A 17590-nucleotide genomic window follows, 5' to 3' on the forward strand; every position below is an offset into this window, starting at 1 on the left:
GGTCTGACCCCAGGAGGGGCCCCATTGCAGTGGGACCCTCACCCCCATCCCTGCCCCATCAGGATCTGACCCCCATCCCCAGCCCCACAGCATCAGGGGCTGAGCCTCCGCTGTCACCCCATGGGGTGTGAACCCCATCCCTCTCGCACCCCGCTGTGCCCCCCCACCCCCCGCTGTGCCCCCCGACCCCCACCCGGTTTGGGGGTGATGGCGGGGGGGCCATGTCCTGTCCCGGTGCCGTGTTCCCTCACCCCCCGGGCGAAGGTTGCGTGGGGCGATTGAGCAATGGGGCGGGCAGTTGTGCAATGGCCCCTCCTGCCCCATATAGGGCCGGGGGGCAGCGGGAGCCCCTGCACACCATGGGGGTCCCCACGGCTGCGCTCTTCCTGGCCTGGGCCCTGGCCCTGGGCTGCGCCCACCCCCTGTGAGCAGAGCTGGGGCTGCGGGGGCTCTATGGGGCAGGGGGTGTGGGGCAGGGTCCGTGGGGTCTCTATGGGGCAGAGGCTGCAGGGGGTCTATGGGGCAGGGACTGCAGGGGGCTCTATGGGGCACGGAGTGCTGGGGGGGATCAGTGCCAACGTGGGGCGCACACATGGCAGTTGCGGGGCTGCACCGTGACCCCACAGCGCTGCCCGTCCCCAGGACCCACAGCAAACCGGAGGGGGCCGGAGGAGCAGGAGACCCCCATGGGGCTGAGCCCCCCGGCAACGACACTGGTGAGAGCTCACGGGAGGGGGAGGGTGGGAGGGGGAACGGGGTGTGGGGGGGCACAGAGGTGCCGTGGGGCACGGCAGGTGCCATGGGGCAGCGGGAGGGATGGGAGGGCTGTTTCGGGGCTGTCCGGGGGTCCCCACCATCCTGACCCCCCCCAGACCTGGCCCAGCTCTGTGCGGATGGGGGCAGCTTCGATGCGGCCACATTCAGTGAGAACGGGACCCTGCTGCTGTTCAGAGGTGGGGACACGGGGGGACAGGGGACACGGGGGGACACAAGGGGATGGGGGGGACATGGGGGGAAAGGGGACACAGGGAGACATGGGGGGACATGTGGGGACAGGGGATGTGGGGGACATGGGGATGTGGGACATGGGTGTGGGGGGACATGGGGATGGGGGCGACATGGTGCTGGGGTGCATGGATATGGGGGTCATGAGGCGCTGGAGGAAAATGGGGTCTGGGGGAGATGGTGGGTGATGAGTCTGGTCCTGGGAGGTTGCGGGGAGATGGGGGCAGATGGGTTCATGGGGGCGGGGGGGGATCAGGGGGCTGGATAAGGTGGGGATGGGCCCTGGGGACATCGAGGGGCAGGGGGGCTGCGGGAGGTGGGTGTGGGGCAGCACCGTGGGGCTGTGCTGTGGGTCCAACCACTGTTCCTGCCCAGGTGATCAGGTCTGGGAGGTTTCCTTTAGAGGGCCCCGGCCCCACAGCCGCCCCATTGCTACGTCCTGGCCTGAGCTGGGGGGTCCCGTGGACGCTGCGCTGCGGCTGCACCGGCCCCACAGCCCCCAGGAGCACCGGAGCCTCCTGCTCTTCCAGGCACGGGGGGCAAGTGGGGGGCGCGGGAGTGGGGGCCCAGGGTGGGGTCCTCCTGCTGCCATGGGTCCAGGGGATCTGCCTGGGAACGGGGGTCTCCTCCTCTCCCCAGACCCCCAGGCAGGTCCACGGGGTCCAGGGCTCCCAGGCCGTGGTGGGGTTTGGGGGTCTTGTTGCGGGGGTTCCCCATGGGGTGTCTGTGGGTCTCACCCGCGTGGTGTCCGTGGGTCTCAGCCGTGGGTCTCATCCCGGGGTCTCCACAGGGGGAGCAGGTCTGGGCCTACGCGGGGGGGCAGCTCCGTCCCGGGTTCCCCCGGCGCATTGAGGACGAGTTCCCCGGGGTCCCCGGGGGGCTGGATGCTGCCGTGGAGTGTCACCCCGAGGACTGCGGGGGGGACACCATCCTGTTCTTCAAGGGTGAGCGGGGACGGGGGCACAGCGGGGGCTGCTGGGGGCACAGGGGGCTGTGGGTGCTGTGGGGCCCAGGTGCCGGGAGCGGTGCCAGCAGTGCCAGCAGTGCCAGCAGTGCCAGCAGTGCCAGCAGTGCCAGCAGTGCCAGCAGTGCCAGCGGTGTCACTGTCCCCCAGGGGACCGCGTGTTCTCATTCAACGTGGCGCTGGGGGTGACGAAGCCGCGCGCGTGGCCGGCACTGGGCCCGTGCGACGCCGCCCTGCGCTGGCTGGGCTGGTTCTACTGCCTGCGCGGGACCCAATTCCGGCGCTTCCAGCCCCGAACTGGGGACCTGCTCCTGCGGGACCCCCGTGACCTGCGCGACTATTTCATCCCCTGCCCGGGACGGGGTGAGCGCTGGGGACACACACCATGGGGACCTGCCTGGGGACACACCTACACCTTGGGGACCAACCTGCACCATGGGGACCCTCCTGGGGACAGGGGCAAGCAGGGGTACCAGCCCCGCAGCAGCAGAGGGACCCCAGATCTCCCAGGCTGCCCTGGGGGCTGCCTCTGCTGCCCATCCTGTGTCTCTGCCCCTGCCCTGTCCCCGTCCTGTCCCTGTCCCTTTTCATGCCCTGTCCCTGCTGTCCCTGTCCCTGCTGTCCTTGTCCCTGCTGTCTCTGTCCCTGTCCCTACTGTCTCTGTCCCTGTCCCTGCTTTCCCTGTCCTATCCCTGTCCTTATCCCTGTTCATGCCCTGTCCCTGCTGTCCAAGTTCCTGTCCCTGTCCCTGCCCTGTCCCTGGTGTCCCTGTCCCCATCCCCACTGCCATTGCTGTGGCTGTCCCAGGTCACGGTCAGGGAAACGCCTCATGGGGTGATGCCGGTGACCGGTGCAGCGAGATGCCGTTCCAGGCCCTGCTGTCTGACGACACCGGACGCGTGTTCGCCTTCCGCGGTGAGGGACGGGGCTGGGCTGTGACAGTGACACTGCTGGGGATGTGACAGTGCTGGGGCTGTGACAATGGCAGTACTGGTGGCCATGAGGCTGCAGGACAGTGTACCCAGCCACTCCATGGGGCCTTGGAGTGTGGGGCCGGCTGTGCTGTGGGGCTGTGGGGTGGGAGCTGCTGTTGTGGCTGTGGGGCAGTGCTGTGGGGCAGGTCCATGGGGCAGTGCTGTGGGGAAGGTCTGTGGGGCAGGTCCGTGGGTGAGGTCCCCGGGGCAGGTCCATGGAGCAGGTCTGTGGGTCAGGTCCATGGGGCAGGTCTGTGGGGCAAGTCCACGGGGCAGGTCCGTGGGGCAGCTCCATGGGGCAGCTCCATGGGGCAGGTCTATGGGTCGAGGCCACCGCTGCCGCCCGCAGGGAATCTGTCGTTCCGCCTGGACTCGTGGCAGGACGGACACCACCCCTGGCCCGTGGGACAGATATGGCCGGGGCTGGAGGGACCGGTGGACGCCGCCTTTGCCTGGGACGGACGCATCTACCTGATCCAGGTATGACCCACATCCCCGTCCCCATCCCTGTCCCTGTCCCCATCCCCATCCGTCTCCCCTCGCCGTCCCATTCCCCTGTGGGTCCTGCCCCTCTCCCTGTCTCGCTGCCCCACCGGTAAGATGCCCCAGGGCAGTTCAGGCACCTGGAACCTGGCACCAGGGCACAGGGATGTCACCCCCGGGACCGGGGCACAGGGGATGTCACCCCCAAAACCGGGGCACAGGGATGTCACCCCCGGGACCGGCGCACAGGGGATGTCACCCCCGGGACCGGGGCACAGGGGATGTCACCCCCAAAACCGGGGCACAGGGATGTCACCCCCGGGACCGGCGCACAGGGGATGTCACCCCCGGGACCGGCGCACAGGGGATGTCACCCCCAAAACCGGGGCACAGGGATGTCACCCCCGGGACCGGCGCACAGGGGATGTCACCCCCAAAACCGGGGCACAGGGATGTCACCCCCGGGACCGGCGCACAGGGGATGTCACCCCCAAAACCGGGGCACAGGGGTGTCACCCCCGGGACCGGCGCACAGGGGATGTCACCCCCAAAACCGGGGCACAGGGGTGTCACCCCCGGGACCGGGGCACAGAGGCGTCTCCCCCGCGGGGCAGCCGGGCTGTGGGGCTGTGGTTACGGGGCCGCGTCCCCAGGGCTGTGCTGTCCTCGTACCAAACCTCCCGTGGGATCCCCCTCGGCCCTCCCCTTCCCCGCCCGGAGCCCCTGGGAAGCCCCAAAACGCACCCTGAGCCTGGGGCAGCCCCAGCCTGTCCCTGCCTGTCCCTGTCCCCGCCCGTCCCCGTCCCCGTCTCCGCCCGCCGTGTCCCTCCGCCGTGTCGCACCGCCCGCTGTCCCCAGGGCTCGCAGGTGTCCGTGTTCCTGTCGGACCGGGATCACCGGCGGGTCCAGGGATACCCGCGGCCGCTGCTGGAGGAGCTGGGGGTTCCCCGCGCCGACGCCGCCTTCACCTGCCCCGGCTCCGCGGAGCTCTACGTCATCACAGGTGGGACCCCCGCGGGGGCCGGGGCTGGGCCGGGTGGGACCCCGGGTGGGACCCCCTGGCGCCGGCTCTGTGCCGGCTCTGTGCCGGGGGGTGACAGTGCCGTCCCGTCCCGTCCCGCAGGTGACCGCATCCAGCCCGTGGACCTGTCGCAGACCCCCCGGCGCGTGGGGGACCCGGTGCCGCTGCCCCACGACGGCGTGGACGGCGCCATGTGCACGCGCGACGGCGTGGTCCTGTTCCGCGGGCCCAGTTTGCACCAGTACCCCGGGCCGGCCCAGCTGCTGGCGGCCCGGCAGCCCGCGCCCCCCCGGCGCATCGCGGAGCGCTTCTTCCAGTGCCCGCAGTGACCGCAGCGGGGCGGGACGCCAGCCCACAATAAACACCATAAACACAACAGAAACGATAAACGCAACAAACACGATAGAAGCCGAGAGACCCGGGACGGCCCCGATCTGCCTGGGGGCGCAGGCAGGATGCGGTGGTCGCGGCGACACGGCGCTGTCCCCATCCCTGCGCTGTCCCCATCCCTGCCCGTCCCCGTCCCCTGCCTATCCCTGTCCCCATCCCTGCCTGTCCCCGTGTCACCACACAGGTGCACAGGCACAGTGGTGCAGGGCTGGCGGGTGCAGATGCCCAGTGTCCTGGGGAGGGGACACCGTTTGTGACACAAAGGGATGTGAAACTGGGGGATGGGGGCTGTGCCAGGCTGCACTGGGCTGAACTGGGCTGGACTGGGCTAAGCTGGGCTGGACTGGGCTGCACTGGGCTGCGCTGGCCTGGATTGGGCTGGACTGGTCTCGACTGGGCTGTACTGAGCTGTGCTGGGCTCTGCTGGGCTGTGCTGGGCTACCCTGGGCTGTGCTGGGCTGCACAGGTCTCTACTGGGCTGTGCTGGGCTGCACTGGTCTGCACTGGTCTGCGCTGGTCTGTGCTGGGCTGTACTGGGCTGCACTGGTCTCTACTGGGCTGTACTGGACTGTACAGCGCTGTGCTGTGCTGTACTGGGCTGCACTGGTCTCTACTGGGCTGTGCTGGGCTGCAATGGGCTGTGCTGGGCTGCAATGGGCTCTACTGGGCTGCACTGGTCTCTGCTGGGCTGTACTGGGCTGCACTGGGTTGTGCTGTGCTGTACTGCGCTGCACTGGTCTCTACTGGGCTGTGCTGAGCTGTACTGGGCTACGCTGGGCTGGACTGGTCTCTACTGGTCTGCACTGGGCTGTGATGGGCTGCACTCGGCTGCGCTGGGCTGGACTGGTCTGCGCTGGTCTCTCCTGGGCTGTACTGGGCTGTGCTGGGCTGTACTAGGCTGGACTGGCCTGCACTGGGCTGGACTGGGCTGATCTGGGATGGACAGGTCTGCACTGGCCTGTACTGGTCTGCCATGGCCTGCGCTGGGCTGTACTGGGCTGTGCTGGGCTGTGCTAGGCTGTGCTGGGCTGTGCTAGGCTGCACTGGTCTGTACTGGGCTGCACTGGGCTATACTGGGCTGTGCTGAGCTGGATTTGTCTGTACTGGGCTGATCTGGGCTGGACAGGTCTGCACTGGTCTGTGCTGGGCTGTACTGGTCTGTGCTGGGCTATACTGGTCTGTGCTGGGCTGTACTGGTCTGCACTGGTCTGTGATGGCCTGCACTGGTCTGCCCTGGTCTGTGCTGGGCTGTGCTGGGCTGTGCTGGGCTGTACTGGGCTGTGCTGGGCTGTACTGGTCTGTGCTGGGCTGTGCTGGGCTGTACTGGGTTGCACTGGTCTCTACTGGGCTGCACTGGTCCGCACTCCTCTGTGCTGGGCTGCACTGGGCTGTACTGGTCTGGACTGGTCTGGACTGAGCTGCACTGGTCTGGACTGGTCTGGACTGGGCTGCACTGGGCTGTATTGGTCTGTACTGGGCTGTACTGGTCTGTGCTGGGCTGTACTGGTCTGTGCTGGGCTGGACTAGTCTGGAATGGTCTGGACTGGTCTGTACTGGACTGTACTGGGCTGTGCTGGGCTGTATTGGGCTGGACTGGGCTGGACTGGTCTGTACTGGGCTGTGCTGGGCTGTGCTGGTCTGCATTGGTCTGGACTGGGCTGTGCTGGTCTGCACTGGGCTGGACTGGTCTGTGCTGGGCTGTACTGGGCTGGACTGGGCTGCACTGGTCTGTGCTGGGCTGGACTGGTCTGCACTGGGCTGGACTGGTCTGCATTGGGCTGTGCTGGGCTGTACCGGGCTGGACTGGGCTGCACTGGTCTGTGCTGGGCTGGAATGGTCTGCACTGGGCTGGACTGGTCTGCACTGGGCTGGACTGGTCTGCACTGGGCTGTGCTGCGCTGTACCGGGCTGGACTGGGCTGCACTGGTCTGTACTGGCCTGTGCTGGGCTGTGCTGGTCTGCACTGGTCTGTGCTGGGATGGACTGGGCTGTGCTGGGCTGTGCTGGGCTGGACTGGGCTGCACTGGTCTGGACAGGGCTGCACTGGGCTGTACCGGGCTGGACTGGTCTGCACTGGGCTGTGCTGGGCTGTACCGGGCTGGACTGGGCTGGACTGGTCTGTACTGGACTGTACTGGGCCGTATTGGTCTGCACTGGGCTGTGCTGGGCTGTGCTGGTCTGCACTGGGCTGTACTGGTCTGCACTGGGCTGTACTGGGCTGTATTGGTCTGCACTGGGCTGGACTGGTCTGCACTGGGCTGTGCTGGGCTGTACCGGGCTGGACTGGGCTGCCTTGGTCTGTACTGGGCTGCATTGGTCTGTACTGGTCTGGACTGGGCTGTATTGGTCTGCACTGGGCTGGACTGGCCTGCACTGGGCTGTGCTGGGCTGTACTGGGCTGTGCTGGGCTGTGCTGGGCTGTGCTGGGCTGCACTGGGCTGGACTGGCCTGTGCTGGGCTGTACCGGGCTGTGCTGGGCTGTGCTGGGCTGTACTGGTCTGGACTGGTCTGGACTGGGCTGTATTGGTCTGTACTGGGCTGTATTGGTCTGCACTGGGCTGTACTGGTCTGCACTGGGCTGTGCTGGGCTGTACCGGGCTGCACTGGGCTGTGCTGGGCTGTGCTGGGCTGCACTGGGCTGCACTGGGCTGTGCTGGGCTGTACCGGGCTGCACTGGGCTGTGCTGGGCTGTACCGGGCTGTACCGGGCTGCACTGGGCTGTACCGGGCTGCACTGGGCTGTGCTGGGCTGTACCGGGCTGTGCTGGGCTGTGCTGGGCTGTGCTGGGCTGTGCTGGGCTGTACCGGGCTGTGCTGGGCTGCACTGGGCTGTGCTGGGCTGTACCGGGCTGTGCTGGGCTGTGCTGGGCTGTACCGGGCTGTGCTGGGCTGTACCGGGCTGTGCTGGGCTGCACTGGGCTGTGCTGGGCTGTACCGGGCTGTGCTGGGCTGTGCTGGGCTGTACCGGGCTGTGCTGGGCTGTACCGGGCTGCACTGGGCTGTGCTGGGCTGTACCGGGCTGTGCTGGGCTGTGCTGGGCTGTACCGGGCTGTGCTGGGCTGTACCGGGCTGTGCTGGGCTGTGCTGGGCTGTACCGGGCTGTGCTGGGCTGTACCGGGCTGTGCTGGGCTGTACCGGGCTGCACTGGGCTGTACCGGGCTGCACTGGGCTGCACTGGGCTGTGCTGGGCTGTACCGGGCTGTGCTGGGCTGTACCGGGCTGCACCGGGCTGCACCGGGCTGCACTGGTTGCGGTGCCGGGCCCGGCCGGGCTCACGGTGTCCCCGGGACACTCTGGTCACTCGGTCCCCGCGGGTCCCGGGCTGCCCGGTCACTGCTCCCGGTGGCAGCGGGAGCGGACCGGGGCCGGCCGCGCCGGGGTCCCCCAGCCCGCGGGCGGTGCCGCTGCCGGGGCCGGTCCCGGTGTCCGTGCGTGCCGGGGCCGCTTCCGGTTCCGGTGCCAGTCGGTACCGGGGGTGCTGTCCCCGCCCCGCCCCCGGAAGCGGAAGCGGAGCCCCCCCCCCCCCGCCCCGCGCCCCCAGCGGAGCCGCCGCAGGTACCGGCTGGGCCGAGCGGGGCCGCTCCGGGCCGGGCTCGGGGTGGGGGGTCCCGGGCCGGGGGCTCCGCGGGCAGCGGGGCGGGGGGGATGGGGGGAAGCGGGGAGCCGAGCGGGGCCGGGGTGGCGGGCCGGGTTTGGGGAGCCGGGGCGCGGGGGGTGCCCCGGGTCCGTCCCGCTGCCCCCCGCCCCCGCAGGCCCCATGGACGCGGAGCTGCCGCCGGCCCGGGCGCTGTAGGAGCCGCGGGGTCCCCGCCGCGTCCCCGCCGCCACCGCCATGTCGGGGTCCCTGAGCAAGCGCAGCGACCTGGCCAACGACAACAGCTGCGTGGGGCTGAGCCCGCCCGGCGGCGCCCCCGGCAGCACGGAGCTGCGGGACGCGGGGGGCCCGCCCGGCGAGGAGCCGGCCAACGCCAAGTGGGTGAAGGACGGGCAGAACCAGCTGCGCCGCGCCGCCGAGCGCGACCAGAACCGCAACGAGCTGGGGCCCCCGCGCCCCGCCGAGCTGGAGCTCTCGGCCCGCAACGCCCGCAACGCCGCGGGGGGGGCCCGGCCGCTGCTCATCCCGCTGCGCGACGAGGACGAGGAGGAGGACGAGGAGGACGAGGAGGGCGACGGGGACTCGACGCCGGTGCAGAGCGACCCCGCGACCGGCGAGTCGGAGCCCAGCGGGGAGCGGGGGCCGCGCGAGCCCCCCCGCAGCGCCAGCCGCCTCTTCGGGGTGCGCAGCGGCACGGCCAGCGACGAGGACTCCAGCTGGGCCACGCTCAGCCAGGGCAGCCCCGGCAGCTCCCCCGACGACGCAGGTGGGCCCCGCGGCCCCACGGTGACCCGACTGCCCCACGGCGACCCCGACTGCCCCACGGTGACCCGACTGCCCCACGGTGACCCGACTGCCCCACGGCGACCCCGACTGCCCCACGGTGACCCGACTGCCCCACGGTGATCCCCGACTGCCCCATGGCTGCCCCACGGTGACCCCCGACTGCCCCACGGACACCCCTGACTGCCCCATGGTGATTCCTGACTGCCCTATGGCAGCCTCACAGTGACACACGGTGACCCACAACTGCCCCATGGCTGCCCCACGGTGACCCCTGATTGCCCTACAGTCACCCCTGACTGCCTACGTGGCTCCGTGGTGGGCTGTGGCGGCCCCATGGTGGGCTGTGGCTACCCCATGGCAGCCCCAGTAGTGGCCTCTCCCTGCCCCATGGCTGTCCCTGCCCTATGACCCCCCTGACAACCCCATGGTGTCCCCAGCCTGGCCCCACATCTTCCTCCCCCTGGCCGTGTGCCCACAGCTGCTCCCCAGACCTCCCGTCACTGCCCCCCGTCCCTGCTGGGTGCCATTCCTGTCCCCCAGCCCCTGCTGTGCCCCACGGCACCCCCGCTGTGCCCCGTGTCCCCATGCTGTTGGTGCTGCTGTCCATGTTGTGCCCCATAGCACTGTCCCCATGGCGCTGTCCGTGCTGTGCCCCACAGCACTGTCTGTGCTGTGCCCCATAGCGCTGTCCCCATGGCGCTGTCCATGCTGTGCCCCATAGCGCTGTCCCCATGGCGCTGTCCATGCTGTGCCCCAAAGCGCTGTCCCCATGGCGCTGTCCATGCTGTGCCCCATAGCGCTGTCCCCATGGCGCTGTCCATGCTGTGCCCCATAGCACTGTCCCCATGGCACTGTCCGTGCTGTGCCCCATAGCGCTGTCCCTGCGGTGCTGTCCCTGCTGTCTCCATTGTGCCCCATGGCACTGTACCCACTGCACCGTCACCCACCCCTCTTCGGGGTGCAGCCCCCCTGTGCCCCATGGCACTGTCCCCGCTGTCCCTGTAGCCTTGTCCCCACTGCACCATCACCCACTCCTCAAGGGGTTGCAGCCCTCTGTGCCCCATAGCACTGTCCCCATGGCTCTGTCCCCGCTATCCCCACTGCTTTGTCACCCTGCTCCTTTCAGGGTGCAGCCCCTGTGCCCCATGGCTCTGTCCCCGCTGTCCCTGCTCCTCTCGGGGTGCAGCCCCTGTGCCCCATGGCTCTGTCCCCGCTGTCCCTGCTCCTCTCGGGGTGTAGCCCCTGTGCCCCATGGCTCTGTCCCCGCTGTCCCTGCTCCTCTCAGGGTGCAGCCCCTGTGCCCCATGGCTCTGTCCCCGCTGTCCCTGCTCCTCTCGGGGTGCAGCCCCTGTGCCCCATGGCTCTGTCCCCGCTGTCCCTGCTCCTCTCGGGGTGTAGCCCCTGTGCCCCATGGCTCTGTCCCCGCTGTCCCTGCTCCTCTCAGGGTGCAGCCCCTGTGCCCCATGGCTCTGTCCCCGCTGTCCCTGCTCCTCTCGGGGTGCAGCCCCTGTGCCCCATGGCTCTGTCCCCGCTGTCCCTGCTCCTCTCGGGGTGCAGCCCCTGTGCCCCATGGCTCTGTCCCCGCTGTCCCTGCTCCTCTCGGGGTGTAGCCCCTGTGCCCCATGGCTCTGTCCCCGCTGTCCCTGCTCCTCTCAGGGTGCAGCCCCTGTGCCCCATGGCTCTGTCCCCGCTGTCCCTGCTCCTCTCGGGGTGCAGCCCCTGTGCCCCATGGCTCTGTCCCCGCTGTCCCTGCTCCTCTCGGGGTGTAGCCCCTGTGCCCCATGGCTCTGTCCCCGCTGTCCCTGCTCCTCTCGGGGTGTAGCCCCTGTGCCCCATGGCTCTGTCCCTGCTTCCCTTGGGGTGCAGCCCCTGTGCCCCATGGCTCTGTCCCCGCTGTCGCTACTCCCCTTGGGGTGCAGCTCCTGTGCCCCATGGCTCTGTCCCCACTGTCCCTGCTCCTCTCGGGGTGCAGCCCCTGTGCCCCATGGCTCTGTCCCTGCTGTCCCCGCTGTCTCTGCTCCCCTCGGGGTGCAGCCTCTGTGCCCCCAGCACTCCCAGGGCTGCAGCTTGTCCTGTGTCCCCAGCTCTGCTCCCTGTGCCTGGCAGTGCCACCTCCCTGTCCCACGTGTCCCAGATGGCCCCACGGCCTGTGCCATCCCATCCCCCACTCCCCGTGTCCCTTTCCTGTGCTCCCGCTGGCCCTGCACCCCACCCCCGTCCCTGTGTCCCCCTGCACCCCCATCCTGCACCCCTTTGCTGCCCCGCACCCCCCATCTCTGCCCCCCATCTTTGCTTACCCCACATCCCTGCCCCCCTATCCCCGCACTGGCATCCTTGTGTTCCTCGCTGCCCCCCATCCTGCCCCACATCCCTGCACCCCCTATCCCTGTGCCCCCCCACACCACACATCCTCATCTCTGCCCCCTGTCCCCCCCACGCATCCCAACACTGCTGCCCTCTCATCCCTGAGACTCCCCGTCCCCATCCCCGCCCCGCCATCCCTGTCCCCATCCCTGTCCCCATCCCCATCCACGTCCCTGTCTCCATCCCCGCCCCGCCATCCCTGTCCCTCTCCCCCTGTCCCCATCCCTGTCCCCATCGCTGCCATCCGTGTCCCCATCCCCATCCACGTCCCTGTCCCCATCCCAGCCCCGCCCTGGCCCCGCCCCCGGTGCTGCCGTCAGCCGTTGCCGGGGAAACGCCCGGTCTGGCCGCAGGTGAGCGGGGACCGGGATAGGGACCGGGATCGGGATGGGGATGGGGACACGGATGGGGATGGGGACGCGGATGGGGACCCAGCCTGCGGCTGCGCTGCCCCACGTCCCACCGCAGGCTGGGTCAGGGTGGGTTGGGGGACAGTGTCAGTACCAGCCCCTCGGTCCCCTGGCTGCCCCAGCTCCCCCACTGTGGGGGCTGCAGGCTGAGCATGGGGACCGGCCATGGAAATGGCCATGGGGACCGGCCATGGGAATGGGCTGTGGGACCAGCCATGGGGGTGCCCTGGGGGACTGCAGTGCCCTTGCCAGGGGTCTGGCACCCTGCCTGGCTGTGGGAGCCAGGTCCTGTGGGGCTCTGAGCCCCCCATCCCTCTCGGACCCAGCTGGGGTCCCCCGTCCCCACGGCGATGTGCGACCCCTTCTTAGGGTAGAGGGGAGACCTTGGCCCTGCCTGGCCACAGGTCCCTGTGCTCATGGTGACGGGGGCCCCGCACCCCAGGAGGTCCCCACCTCGCTGGGGCAGGTGCCGGGTCCTGTGGGGCTGTGCCATTCTGTGCCGTGCTGTGCCATGCTGTGCTGCACCATGCTCCGCCATGCTGTGCTGTGCTCTGCCATGCCGCGCCATGCTGTGCTGTGCTCTGCCGTGCTGTGCCATGCTGTGCTGTGCTATGCTCTGCCATGCTGTTCCATGCTATGCCGTGCCGTGCTGTGCCGTGCCGTGCTGGGACCAGCCCCGGCTCCCGGGGCTCCGTCCTGAGTGGCCCTGTTCCCCAGACTCGTTCTGGACCCGCAACTCGTTCGAGACGGACGCGGACCTGCCGGCGGGATGGCTGCGGGTGCAGGACACCTCGGGCACCTACTACTGGCACGTTCCCACCGGCACCACGCAGTGGCAGCCGCCGCCGGGGCTGCCCCAGGGATCGGCCCCCGGCTCCCCGGAGAGCTCCCGCTGCCAGGACCCGCCGGTGCGGCCTGGGGGGACCCGGGTGTGGGGTGGAGGGACCCCTGGGGCTGTGGGGACCCCCGGGGTGTGGGGTTGTGGGGACCCCTGGGGCTGTGGGGACCCCCGGTGGCACAGGGCGGTGGGGACCATGGGGCTGTGGGGACCCCCAGGGTGTGGGGTTGTGGAGTTCCTCGGGGGTGCAGGGTGGTGGGGACCCTTGGGGTGTGGGGCTGCCTCACTGTACCCCGAACTGGAGCCGCTCTCCCCACAGCTGGCCTGGACGGGCTTCGCCCCGGCTGAGCGCTTCGGAGAGGGGGATTTCTGGAAGGTGAGCAGTGGGGGGCACAGCGGGATGTGGAAAGGGGGTGTTGGGGGCAGCCGGGGGGTTCTGGAAGGTGGGGGGGTTGGGGCAGCACCCCCAGCCCCATCCCTCCCCAGGACCCCGTGGAGGATGAGGACGACGACCCCGGAGTGCAGGACGCGGAGCCACCGTCACCGGGCCCGGCCTCGCCAGGCGGGGGGTGCGTGGGGGTCTGGGGGGCGGGACCCCGGGGAGGGGGGTGTGTGTGCAACGCGGGGCCCCTGCTGGGGTGGGGGTGTCTGGGGGAGCAGCTGTGATGTCCCCCTTCCCCTCTCAGGACCGCGCTCGCTGAGGAGGACAAGCCGGGCTCTAAGGTAGGCCTGGCCCAGCCAGACCCCCGCCGCGGGGCCCCTTCCTCACCGCTGCCCCGCAGGGCCGGGCTCTGTCCTGCTGCTGGGGGGCCTGGGACCCCCCCGGGTGAGCCTGGGACCCCCCTGGTGCCTTCAGCACTGCCGTGGGGGGTCAGCCCTGTCCCCAGGATCAGGGACGCGTGGGGCAGGCAGCTGCGTGGGGTCCCTGCGGGGGGGGCTGTGCATGCCCCACACCCCCCGTGCCCCACACGTGCCCCCCATGCCCCCCAGCGCTTTGCCGTGCGCTCGCTGGGCTGGGTGGAGATGAGCGAGGATGAGCTGGCCCCGGGCCGGAGCAGCGTGGCTGTCAACAACTGCATCCGGCAGCTGTCGCTGCACCAGCGCGGCCCCCCCGGTGCCTGGGGGGAGGTGAGTGCCCCCCGCTGCCCCCCACGCTGCCCCCCCGTGCAGCCCCGCTGCGGGACCCCTGACCGGCTCCCCCAGGGCCGTGCGATGCTGCTGCTGCTGGAGAACCAGACGCTGAAGCTGCTGGACCCGCAGGACCAGGCACTGCTGCACGCACAGCCCGTGGCCGCCATCCGCGTCTGGGGCGTGGGGCGTGACAGCGGCAGGTGGGCCGGGGGGCGAGGGGACCCCCACGCACAGGGCAGGGGGCTGTGGGGACCCTGGGGGCTGCGGGGGGAGCGGTGCAGGTGGGGGTGGAGGTCCCTGTGCCAGTGGGTGCTGGGGAGGGGGCGGGGGGGTGGTACTTGCAGGGTGTGGTATCCCGTGCATGTGGGAATGTGGTGGGGGTCTGCATGTGCACAGACCGTGGGGGCCACGGGATCCTGTGCATGGGGGCGTGTGCGATGTGGGTGCATGTGGGGTGCGAGGATGGGGGTCCCGGGCACACGGGGTGCAGGGGTATGGGGGTCCAGGTGCACATGGGGCTGCGGGGGTCCCTGCACGTGGGGCGGGACATGTGTGGATGTGGGTGCATGTGGGGTTGTGGGGATCCTGAGCACATCAGAACGGGGTGAGCGGGACGTGGGTGCATGTGGGGTGTGGGGCCGGGGAGTCCTGTGCACCCGCCATGGGGGGTCCAAGGCTGAGCCCCCAAGCAGTGCCGGGGCAGGGGGTTCTCAGGGGCTCAGTCCTGGCTGGGGGGCTGGTGGGTCTGTGGGACTGGAGGGCTGTGGGGGTCCTGGCTGGGGGACTGTAGGGTTTGTGGGACGGAGGGCTGTGGGTCCGTGGAGTCTGTGGGGCTGGAGTCTGTGGGTCGCGCCCTGTCCCCACTAACTGGGTCTCTGGTCTCTCCGCCGCACTGCCGGACACAGGGAGAGGTAGGGCAGCCCGCACCAGTGCTCCCAGTGCTCCCAGTCCTGCCCTCGCTGGGTGGCACTGGAGGCCCTGGGGGGCGGTGGGAGCTCGGGGGGCTGGGAGGGGTGGGTCCTGAGCGCTCCCCCCCTGCAGGGACTTCGCATTCGTGGCGCGGGACCCACTGACGCAGATGCTCAAGTGCCACGTGTTCCGCTGCGAGAGCCCGGCCAGGAACATCGCGAGCAGCCTGCATGACGTGTGCGCGCAGGTGAGACCCGGGACCCCCAGTGCCCCCAGTGTCCCCAGAACCCCCCGGAATCCCCCAGTGCCAGCAGCCTGCACAAGGTGTGTGTGCAGGTGAGACCCCCGGACCCCCACAGTGCCCTCCAGGCCCCCAGTGCCCCCAGCTGCCCAAGCTCCCAGCTGAGCCCCCGTCCCCCCATTTGGGTCCGAGTTCTGTTCCCAGGGGTCCCTCCCTGTCCCCATGGGGTGGGGGGCCAGGGGTCATGGTGTGATGGCCAGGGGGGCTGGTGCCCCCGTGCTTCCCCCAGATCATGGTGGAGCGGAGAAGCGCCCGGGGGGGGCCCAACGGGCTGAGCACGGACCCAGCGCGGCTGGTGGAGATCCCGTTCCAGGGTAGGGGGGGTGTGGGGTGTGGGGAGGCTGGGGGGGTCCCGTTCCAGGGTAGGGGGGGTGTGGGGAGGCTGGGGGGGGCCCGTTCCAGGGTAGGGGGGGGTGTGGGGTGTGGGGAGGCTGGGGGGGTCCCGTTCCAGGGTAGGGGGGGGTGTGGGGTGTGGGGAGGCTGGGGGGGTCCCGTTCCAGGGTAGGGGGGGGTGTGGGGTGTGGGGAGGCTGGGGGGGTCCCATTCCAGGGTAGGGGGGGGTGTGGGGTGTGGGGAGGCTGGGGGGGTCCCGTTCCAGGGTAGGGGGGGGTGTGGAGTGTGGGGAGGCTGGGGGGGTCCCGTTCCAGGGTAGGGGGCGTGTGGGGTGTGGGGAGGCTGGGGGGGTGCCGTTCTAGGGTAGGGGGGGTGTGGGGGGGGGCCCCATTCCAGGGTAGGGGGGTTGAGGGGTGTGAGGGGGCTGGGGGGTCCCGTTCCAGGGTATGGAGTGGGGGGGGCGGTGGCGATCCCATTCCAGGGTAGGGGTGTGGGGGGGATCCGCGGTGCCGGGTGCTGGTGGCTGCAGTGCCGGTGCAGCCCTGACCCCGCCGTGTGCCGCAGTGGAGTTCCCGGCGCCCAAGAGCGAGGTGGTGCAGAAGTTCCCAGTGTGTTACCTGGGCTGCGTGCCTGTGGCCAAGCCTGTGGGTGAGTGCGGGGCTGGGGGTCCCAGCCGTGGGGCAGGCGCCCCGGCCCCCCGGTGTCCCTGACCCCCTGTCCCCAGGCATGGACGTCATCAACGCGGCGCTGGAGGCAGCGCTGGCGGGCGGCAGCCGGGAGCACTGGACGCCCATCGTGGTCAACGTGGCGCCCGCCACGCTCACCATCACACACCAGCAGGTGGGTGGCCCTGCGCGCCCCCGTGCCCGTCCCCATCCCGCAGCGGTGACCGCGCATCCCCGCGTGTCCCCGCAGAGCGAGGCCGTGCTGTGCGAGTGCCGCGTGCGGTTCCTGTCGTTCATGGGCGTGGGCCGGGACGTTCGCTCCTTCGCCTTCATCATGGCCAGCGCGCCTGGCGCCTTCCGCTGCCACATGGTCTGGTGTGAGCCCAATGCTGCAGGGCTCAGCGAGGCACTGCAGGCGGCCTGCATGGTGAGTCACCCCCCCGGCCCCACAGAGCCCCCACAGCCCCCTCGCTGCCCCACAGACCGTGCATGGTGAGTGACCCCCCATGGACCGCTGCCCAGCCCCACAGCCCTGTCCCCAGCCCCATGCACTGACCCCCCCCTCCACAGCTGCGCTACCAGAAGTGCCTGGACGCGCGGCCCCAGGCCTCCAGCTCCTGCCTGCCCGCACCCCCCGCCGACTCAGTGGCCCGGCGGGTGGGCTCCTCGGTGCGCCGGGGGGTGCAGACCCTCCTGGGCAGCCTGAAGCCCAAGCGCCTTGGGGCCCAGACACCGTGAGCCCAGATGGGAGCAGTGACCGAGACCCCTCCCCACCCGCTGCCACTGGCACATGCCGTGGGGACGGGACGGAGGGGACAGCAGCACCGGGGACACACAGGACGCCGGTGTGGGGGAGCCCACAGCGCGGGTCTCCATGTGCGGGTGTCCCTGTGTGCAGGTGACCCCTGTGCGAGTGTCCCCGTGCGCAAGGGGCCGTGGGGCACATGCCCACACCGGGGTGCGCAGCCCCCACCACGGTTCTGCCCCATGGCCGTGCCCTGGGCCGGGGGTCCTGTCCCCCCTGGCGGGTGAGCCTCCCACGGCGGCGCAGGGCCAGGGGGGTGCGGGGTCCCGCCCCGATGCATGTGGTGTAACCTGGGGCTCCCGGGGCCGCCGGCTCCAGAGCTGCCGCTCCTGCTGTAACGAGGATCTGTGTCGTACTAAATATTAATAAACCCATTCCACCAGCCCGGCCCGGCACTGCGCCAGGAGGAGGAGGAGGGACTCAAGTTGTGCCAGGGGAGGTCGAGGTGGGATATCAAGAAAAAATTCTTCATGGAAAGGGCTGTTGCACATTGGAACAGGCTGCCCAGGGCAGTGATGGAGTCACCATTCCTGGAGGGGTTTAAAAAGTGTTTAGACAAGGTTCTCAGGGACATGAGTTAGTGCTAGAGTCAGGTTATGGTTGGATTCGATGATGCT

At 70.1% G+C, this 17590-nt stretch overlaps 2 protein-coding genes across 2 annotated transcripts; both read left to right on the forward strand.

Annotated features, from left to right (window-relative positions):
* Window positions 1-359: 359 nt before the first annotated feature.
* HPX (hemopexin) lies at window positions 360-4824 on the forward strand. Its single transcript, XM_065648407.1, has 10 exons — window positions 360-424; window positions 643-716; window positions 873-953; window positions 1381-1535; window positions 1796-1949; window positions 2120-2332; window positions 2777-2884; window positions 3293-3423; window positions 4285-4429; window positions 4550-4824. Exons 1-10 carry the CDS (start codon window positions 360-362, stop codon window positions 4774-4776), a joined length of 1353 nt encoding a protein of 450 aa, XP_065504479.1. The 3' UTR covers window positions 4777-4824.
* A 3525-nt stretch (window positions 4825-8349) lies between these two features.
* Window positions 8350-17355, forward strand: APBB1 (amyloid beta precursor protein binding family B member 1). Its single transcript, XM_065627002.1, has 14 exons — window positions 8350-8391; window positions 8589-9197; window positions 12709-12899; window positions 13149-13205; window positions 13316-13398; window positions 13516-13552; window positions 13820-13957; window positions 14033-14160; window positions 15002-15116; window positions 15400-15484; window positions 16068-16151; window positions 16228-16343; window positions 16419-16595; window positions 16739-17355. Exons 2-14 carry the CDS (start codon window positions 8669-8671, stop codon window positions 16904-16906), a joined length of 1908 nt encoding a protein of 635 aa, XP_065483074.1. The 5' UTR covers window positions 8350-8391; window positions 8589-8668; the 3' UTR covers window positions 16907-17355.
* Window positions 17356-17590: the final 235 nt, after the last annotated feature.

Source organism: Caloenas nicobarica, chromosome 1, assembly GCF_036013445.1.
Source record: "Caloenas nicobarica isolate bCalNic1 chromosome 1, bCalNic1.hap1, whole genome shotgun sequence".
Taxonomy (NCBI): domain Eukaryota; kingdom Metazoa; phylum Chordata; class Aves; order Columbiformes; family Columbidae; genus Caloenas; species Caloenas nicobarica.

Coding starts and splice junctions, on each gene's coding strand:
- APBB1 (XM_065627002.1), top strand. CDS start 8,669: ATGTCGGGGTCCCTGAGCAAGCGCAGCGACCTGGCCAACGACAACAGC. Junction 12,900..13,148: donor CCCGCTGCCAGGACCCGCCG/GTGCGGCCTGGG, acceptor CTCTCCCCACAG/CTGGCCTGGACGGGCTTCGC. Junction 16,152..16,227: donor GCCTGTGGCCAAGCCTGTGG/GTGAGTGCGGGG, acceptor CCCTGTCCCCAG/GCATGGACGTCATCAACGCG.
- HPX (XM_065648407.1), top strand. CDS start 360: ATGGGGGTCCCCACGGCTGCGCTCTTCCTGGCCTGGGCCCTGGCCCTG. Junction 425..642: donor CTGGGCTGCGCCCACCCCCT/GTGAGCAGAGCT, acceptor GCCCGTCCCCAG/GACCCACAGCAAACCGGAGG. Junction 2,333..2,776: donor CATCCCCTGCCCGGGACGGG/GTGAGCGCTGGG, acceptor TGGCTGTCCCAG/GTCACGGTCAGGGAAACGCC.